The sequence below is a fragment of the Cherax quadricarinatus genome, chromosome 34 (assembly GCF_038502225.1).
Source record: "Cherax quadricarinatus isolate ZL_2023a chromosome 34, ASM3850222v1, whole genome shotgun sequence".
NCBI lineage: Eukaryota > Metazoa > Arthropoda > Malacostraca > Decapoda > Parastacidae > Cherax > Cherax quadricarinatus.
Genome location: NC_091325.1, coordinates 10,709,427 through 10,717,547, shown reverse-complemented (window position 1 = coordinate 10,717,547; position 8,121 = coordinate 10,709,427). Strand labels below are relative to the sequence as shown.

Genomic DNA, 8,121 nt, shown 5'->3' with positions numbered 1-8,121 from the left:
TGCCTCCTCTTTTAGTTTATAAACCTTCACCTCTCTCTTCCCTGATGCTTCTATTCTCCTTGTATCCCATCCACCTTTTACTCTCAGTGTAGCTACAACTAGAAAGTGATCTGATATATCTGTGGCCCCTCTATAAACATGTACATCCTGAAGTCTACTCAACAGTCTTTTATCTACCAATACATAATCCAACAAACTACTATCATTTTGCCCTACATCATATCTTGTATACTTATTTATCCTCTTTTTCTTAAAATATGTATTACCTATAACTAAACCCCTTTCTATACAAAGTTCAATCAAAGGGCTCCCATTTTCATTTACATCTGGAACCCCAAACTTACCTACCACACCCTCTCTAAAAGTTTCTCCTACTTTAGCATTCAGGTCCCCTACTAGAATTACTCTCTCACTTGGTTCAAAGGCTCCTATACATTCACTTAATATCTCCCAAAATCTCTCTCTCTCCTCTACATTCCTCTCTTCTCCAGGTGCATACACGCTTATTATGACCCACTTTTCGCATCCAACCTTTACTTTAATCCACATAATTCTTGAATTTACACATTCATATTCTCTTTTCTCCTTCCATAACTGATCCTTCAATATTACTGCTACCCCTTCCTTTGCTCTAACTCCCTCAGATACTCCAGATTTAATTCCATTTATTTTCCCCCACCGAAACTCCCCTACCCCCTTCAGCTTTGTTTCTCTTAGGGCCAGGACATCCAACTTCTTTTCATTCATAACATCAGCAATCATCTGTTTCTTGTCATCCGCACTACATCCACGCACATTCAAGCATCCCAGTTTTATAAAGTTTTTCTTCTTCTCTTTTTTAGTAAATGTCTACAGGAGAAGGGGTTACTATATATATATATATATATATATATATATATATATATATATATATATATATATATATATATATATATATATATATATATTTCTTGGGTAGAATGATTTGTTGGTGGGTTGTCGTGAGGACCTGTCTAGTTGGACCAGCGGACCTACTGCAGTGTTCCTGTTTTCTTATGAGTCCGGTATTGTCCCACGTCAGGTGTTTCATTGTTGTGGGAGTTGACTGTGAGGTGTGGTCTAAGCCCTTTAATTGCCTTCATTTGATGTATTACTTTCATAGTTCCTTGACAATGTGAGTAGTCACGAAAGCGCTTGGAATTTCACTACTCTTTCACAGTGGTTGTTTTGCATATATATATATACATATTCTTCCTTGAAGCCTTTTTATCCACTTCTCCGAGGCTATGGGTCCCACAATTTACACCAGAGGTGGACCCCAATATATATATATATATATATATATATATATATATATATATATATATATATATATATATATATATATATATATATATATATATATATATATATATATATATATATATAATGTCGTGCCGAATATGTAAAACCGGTCAATTAGCAAGAACTCATTTAAAATTAAGTCCTTTCTGAAATTTTCTCTTATACGTTTAAAGATATTTTTTTTCATTAATGTTAATGTAAAAAATTTTAATTTTGCACCAAAAGAATCTTAGAAAACTTACCTAACCTTATTATAACAAGAGCAATTTATTTTAGCCTAACCCAACTAAATACATTTTAAATACGTTTAAAATAATTTACTACTAAACAAACACAATCAAATATATTTTTTTTCGTTAGGTTCAGAATGATTTTGGCGAAATTATTGCATACACAAATTTTCACTTTTCCTATATGGCAAGATGAGCGTTACTATTTAAGCCAAGATCGCAAGTTCTGCCTATTCGGCACGACATATATATATATAATGTTTCATCGAGCATAAATCTGGTACTTGATGAATCTGGTCCCAAATTCGTTCCGATGGCGCTTGTTAAGACGTTAGGAAGCATCCCTCGGGACGAATTTGATGATATTCTGTACTCATATCAGCAACTTTACAAGCACCTAGTGATGTGTTGATTCAACACGAAAGGCCTAAGGCTTTTATTTTAACCACGGACGAGTGGTATTTAATCAATAACAACAGTGCGACTCGCCATGAGGGCCAAAACGACATGGGTTCGAGTTCTCGACTAGTCGCAATGTTGTTATTGATTAAATGCCACTCGTCCGTGGTTACAGTACTATATATACTGCTCGTGGAGGCTAGTACATCAAACGGGGAGTAAAATCAAATTATCTCTGAGGCACCCACACTATCGTATGTTCTCGGATCACGGTAAAACACCTAGTTCTGTTGGGTGCGCGATTCTTTTGGGATTTGGTGGTCCTGTGGGTTAGAGCATCATGTGATCTTCGCTCACCATGAGGCGGGCCAAAACAACATGGGTTTGAGTCCTCGGCTAGTCGCAGTGTTGTTATTGATTCAGTGCCACTCGTCCGTGGTTACAATAATGTATACACTGCTCGTGGAGGCTAGTACACCACACGGTGTAGAATGAAATAAGCTCTGAAGCATCCACACCACCGTATGTCCTCGGATCACGGTAAAACACCTAGCTCTGCTGGGTTCATGATTCTTGTAGGATTTGATGGTCCTGTGGGTTAGAGCGTCATGTCATATACATACACATGAATAAATACATACGCACACTGATTTTGTCACAACATGCAAAATAACCAGTGAAAAAATATTTAGCTTCTAAGGGCTTTCGTGATTTCCCTCGTTATTAGATAAAAAGTGGGAATTATCACAGTTGCTCTTTGCTAATCACACATTTTTTGTGAGATTCTGAAGAGAAGCTGAAAAGGTTGGCGGAGGAATTTGGGAGGTTATAAAAAACAATGAAATTAAATATGAACATATGAATGGGCAAGGTGATTAGAATAACTAAAAATCTAGGCAATGATAGATCTGATATTACACTGAAATTAAAGATTAAAGAGGGAGTTAGTGTTTTGAGCTACTTGGGAGTAAACCTGTCAGCGGATGGTTGTATGAAAGACAATGTAAGCTGCTGAATAGAAAAGCGGAGAAAAACGTCGATTGTGAGTTTAAGTTTCAGTAGAGAAAATATATTCTCCGTGGAAGTAAAAAGGAGAATGCACCAGAATATAGAGGTAACAACACTTTTATATGGGTGCGAAGCATGAGTTTTCAACGTTCCAACAAGGAGAAGACTTGAGGCGATAGAAAGCTTATGTCTGAGGGACATTGATAGTGTAAATATTATGCAGAAAATTCACAGCGTGGAGAACAGAATAAGGTGTTGGTTCCTAAAAATATAATTCAGAGGGTTGAAGAGGAATTGTAAAATTAAGGTTAGTTTAAGAAAATAGAAATAGATGAATAATTTTTAACTCATTATAATTCAATAATTCTTAATTCATCTTTCACTGTTAATATTTAGCAAATGATGAAAGTAGCCATTCCAAATGAATGTACATGAGATTCGTGAACTGCTTGAATAAATTTCCGCTCCTTTCGTATTAGGCCAATTAGGGAGTATCGGTTTCTTTAAGGAATTCATGATAATTGACTTAGTTACTGATGATGAAATGCCAGGATACACCTTCATAGCACACGTAATTACCATTTAATCTTCACTCTCAATGAAGACCCGGTTTTTCAACCACCTTTGGCTGTAATGACTGCACAGTTTTATTACTGTACTTTTTATATAGCGGAAGTAGCGTGCCCTTTTGCAGAGAAAGTCTTCTTGGTGACACTGACTTTGAACGGAGGTTATATTTTCCAGCCGATAACATTGTAATAAATTATATTTAATCAGTTATTTATGCACCTTCAATACAGTTTTGTGAATCATTAGGCACTTTATTTTTTCAAACTATCACTATGTAAGTATCCGTGTGTATCTGTTTCCACGGGAGTCTATGTATGTATATGAGCATGTATGTGTGTATATGCATACATATTGGCTTTAACTAACATATTTTAAGATACATATGGAGCTGCAATTTTTTTCTTTCTCCTCTATGTTATTTCTCTTACTACCCACCCTAATAACGAAGAATTTCCTAACATTTCTGAAGCACCCTCACCTCTTCAGGTTTCAACTTTAACTACCCGTCATTCATTCTTGTCTACCATTCATGACTTATGAATATCATATACATGTTAAAATGTTACTTCTTGTTCACCTGCCATCTAATGATGTCAAGTTCAGTAACTTTACTCTCTCCTCGAAGTCTCGAAGCTCAGCCTTCATTACTCTAGTACTGTTTGATAAATGTTCGCTTCTGACTTTTCGAACAATACGGTAATACTATTGAATTCATCATATTTCAAAAAAGAAAAATGCAAATACTACCTGTTTTTAATGTGTTCAAAAACTTCTGCTACCTCCTGATGCAAATTTCCTATATTAAATAAAAAAAAATTTACTCTATTTATATTCTGTCGTGAATATTTAAAAAAAATTGTCTTCAGAATAATTCCAAATAACCCTATTTTTTCATCAGTTTTATCTGCTTATTTTATATAAATCTGAAAATAATGTCGGTGTTGTTTTTTATATTGTATGACGTAAATTCATTCTTCAAACCTTTGTTCAGTGTCTTGTGAATGGTTGCGAGTAGGTCAGTTTAAGTGGAAAACGGTACATGAGAATGTTCAGAGCGATAATGAATAAATCGTTAAAATTGGGACGACATAAAATAACACCATGTTAGTATTGTAAATCATTTCACGCCATTCTTAATCTTGTAGTTGCTTGTTTTAAACAAAAAATTATCAAACAAAAATATTTTTACGCTTGCAAAAATCATATTGTATCTGAGTGTTCATAGCTAATTAAACCATTTTCCGCATGTTCAGGTACCTCAAACTAAAACACATCACAGAAAAAGTTTGTAGACCCGACCTCAGCACATGGTTGTTCACAGGTGTTATTCTGAAGTTTTTTGGAGTCACTAAGAAGAAAGAGCATGTGGCCTGACCTAACTTCTTTATATCAAACACTTCTTTCAATGTGCCTCTTTGATCAGTTTAGCTGCCCACTAGAGGGTTTCATAGCGCGCATACTAGCAACTAGATAGTGACCTGGTAAAGTAAAATTAATCGTACCTTACTTCAAATTGACCTGTAGAGCATCATCATCACGTCCCCAATCCTCATTTTATCTTATTTACCTTTTTTTTAGGTTGGAAATAAAATCTTAATCGATAAACGATAAAGTTTTCATTTTGTAGTATTTTTTAACACTCACCTTAACCGAATAAAAGTCACAGGTACAGAGCAAGCTTACAATGTGACAACTTATGTTCTGTGTAGATCATAAGTTATTATGGCTTCCTCTGCGTTAGTGAATTTTCTTCAGTACTGCCGGCAGAAAGTACTTCTAAAAACTCACTTGAGATATGGCTGTAATGAAGCTACATGACTAACTGTACTTTTAAAGTGGTAAACCTCTGCACTGTGGACAGTTATAAAATATTTTATAAGTGCCTTAAACATTGAATGTATTTCTGTGCTTATAGTATTTTGGCTGGATATATAACACATCAAAATAATATAATGCCCATATTATAATAAAAATAAGTATAAAAAATTATTGATTTATTTACCTTCTATCATAACACGACAGTGCACAGACAAATTAATATTGCTAATAAATTTATGAAAATTCTTGGGGAGTAAAGACGCATTATGATTTTTGTCTGCGTTCATGTAAGTGACATTTACTCTCATTAAATAGTTCCTCGAGACACAGCTACCTTTAAGAAGAGGTTAAAAAAAGCCATCAAGAACTGGATTTGTAAATATAATGTTAAAGAGCATTCGACAACTGCTCTACACTCCGGCAGAGCTTGTGTATATAAAGGGTGCTGGATGAAGTCATCTGCACTAGATCTTCACACAACCTAACAAGATGAAGTTTGTACGTGCTGACCACTAATCTGCATAATTATATTAAAAAGATTAATGTGAAATATATTTTTGTAAATTAATAACAATTCTCTTACAAGTCATAAATGAAGTGCAGTGTTAAAATTCTTGCAAAGATTACACATATAGGAATTTCTAATAACTTCAACAACTTTATCTTTTTTCTTAATTTCAAATATCCTTTCATAATTTATTTCCTTTATAGTCACAAACGCTACGTATCTTATAAAAATTTGAATGGAATCTCATATAATCAACAAAAATTACAAGGCAAATCATCTCCATTAACATAAAACTTTTGTCTCTCTCATACAGATAATTTTCGCCGTAGTTTTGGCTGTGGCCACAGCTGCCCCCCAGTACGAAGCCCCTCAGAGTCTTTCTCGCTACGGGGATTCAAGCGAAGAGGTAGCCATTCTGAGACACGATTTTGTACAGGGTGATGACGGCGGCTACAAACTTGACGTAGAGACTGCTAACGGCATCGTTGTAGCACAATCTGGCTCCCCTGGTGAAGAAGGAGCTGTGGTCAAGTCTGGACAATATTCGTAAGTATTGCAATTTGAAAAATATTTATAGATTTTCATTAATGTTGCCATAATCAGTTGTAGAGGCATAACATATATGGAGGGTTTGGTTAAAGAATATTTTCTTGCCCACAGCTACACTGCTCCTGATGGCACTCCTGTCGTTGTGAAGTTTGTCGCCGATGAGAACGGCTACCAACCTCAATCTGACCTGCTACCAGTGGCTCCTGAATTCCCCCACGAAATCCCTGACTTCGTGCGGGAGCAGATCGCCTTCGCTGCTGCAGAAGATGCTGCCCGCGAACGCAGGCCCTCCGCTCCTTCTGCATCCTATGGTGCTCCTCAGTAAATTTACCTATCAACGAAATCTAAAGAGCAAAACAACTTTAAGTAAAGTTTAGCTCAATCATTTTGATCACCCTGCGCAACTAAATGAATATTTATTTATTTATTTTTTCAATATTATAAAACAATATATATATGCAAGGATAAAGAATGTGTCTTATTATCAAGAGTATGTGAGAAATAGGGAAAATTAAACAGAAAGTGCAACTTCTGAATATTTTGGCTAACATTATCTGAGTAACGTTCTGAAATTAGGTAAAATAATAAAAAAAGTTCAGGCAGAAGAACCAAGTTAGGTAAGGGAAGAAATTATTTATAGGTATGAAAAGTTAGTGCAATAGTTTTCCACTGGTCCTGAGTGATGATGAAATTAAATCAAAATCTTAAAATAAAATAAAATAAATTGAAGACCCATCATCCTTACAAAAGGATCATTCATCACCAAATTTGCAGTTTATTCTCCTCCATTTTGGGTAAGTTCTCATATTCACGTATCATCTAGTATTTCCATCCACAGGATGCAATAACGAAATGTTGACTTCTATGGCACAAACGTTCCATTCGACGATAATTAATGTAGAAAACAGTCTAGTGCAATTTCAGAGTGACCTACCGCGTCATATGCACAAAATCATTATGCTCAACAATTTATTCATTTCTTCCGATGAATTTTCATTCAGTGATGGTAACTTTACCAGAACCCTAACAAATAGGCTGCTGTTGCAGTACTGAATACTGATTCACTGTTCAGATGACCCTCCAAACCGTATAATCACTACCATTCCTTAAGAGTACAGACACTGTACTTCCCACCTCCGGGGCTCAGTTCAGGCTAACCGGTTTCCTTGAATCCCTTCATAAATATTACGTTACACTCCATCAACACGTCAAATTTAATAACAAAAAAAAAAAAAATTTCCACTCACTGTTAGTCAACACATTCACACCTGCCACTTGGATGTCTAATCCTCTAGCACTCAGAAGCTTCTTTGTCCTATAACTCCAATCTTTAAGAAGACGATCCCCTACCCTTCCTTCTCTCCATCCCAGATTTATAGGTCCTTCTAGGAAAATTATTTTTCTCCATTCCCTATAAATACCCAAACCATTTCAACAACTACTCAGCTCTTTAAATATTACTTTTGATAACTCCACCTACTTTTTTTTACATAGGGCTTTAAAAGGTTGAGTTAACGGTTCTTATCCCCCCTCTCTCTCCCTCTCTCTCTCTCTCTCTCTCTCTCTCTCTCTCTCTCTCTCTCTCTCTCTCTCTCTCTCTCTCTCTCTCTCTCTCTCTCTCTCTCTCTCTCTCTCTCTCTCTCTCTTTCTTTCTCTCTTTCTCCCTCTCCCTCTCTTTCTCGTCTTGAGTGAGGGCATAATGCTAACTCTCCACCC

At 35.7% G+C, this 8,121-nt stretch overlaps 1 protein-coding gene across 1 annotated transcript; it reads left to right on the top strand.

The window, feature by feature from the left end:
• Nucleotides 1-5,817: 5,817 nt before the first annotated feature.
• On the top strand, nucleotides 5,818-6,877 carry LOC128693638 (cuticle protein AMP1A-like). The gene is made up of 3 exons (XM_070091257.1): nucleotides 5,818-5,846; nucleotides 6,170-6,402; nucleotides 6,517-6,877. The coding sequence occupies exons 1-3, from the start codon at nucleotides 5,838-5,840 to the stop codon at nucleotides 6,728-6,730; spliced, it is 456 nt and encodes a 151-aa protein (XP_069947358.1). The 5' UTR covers nucleotides 5,818-5,837; the 3' UTR covers nucleotides 6,731-6,877.
• The last annotated feature ends 1,244 nt before the right edge of the window (nucleotides 6,878-8,121 follow it).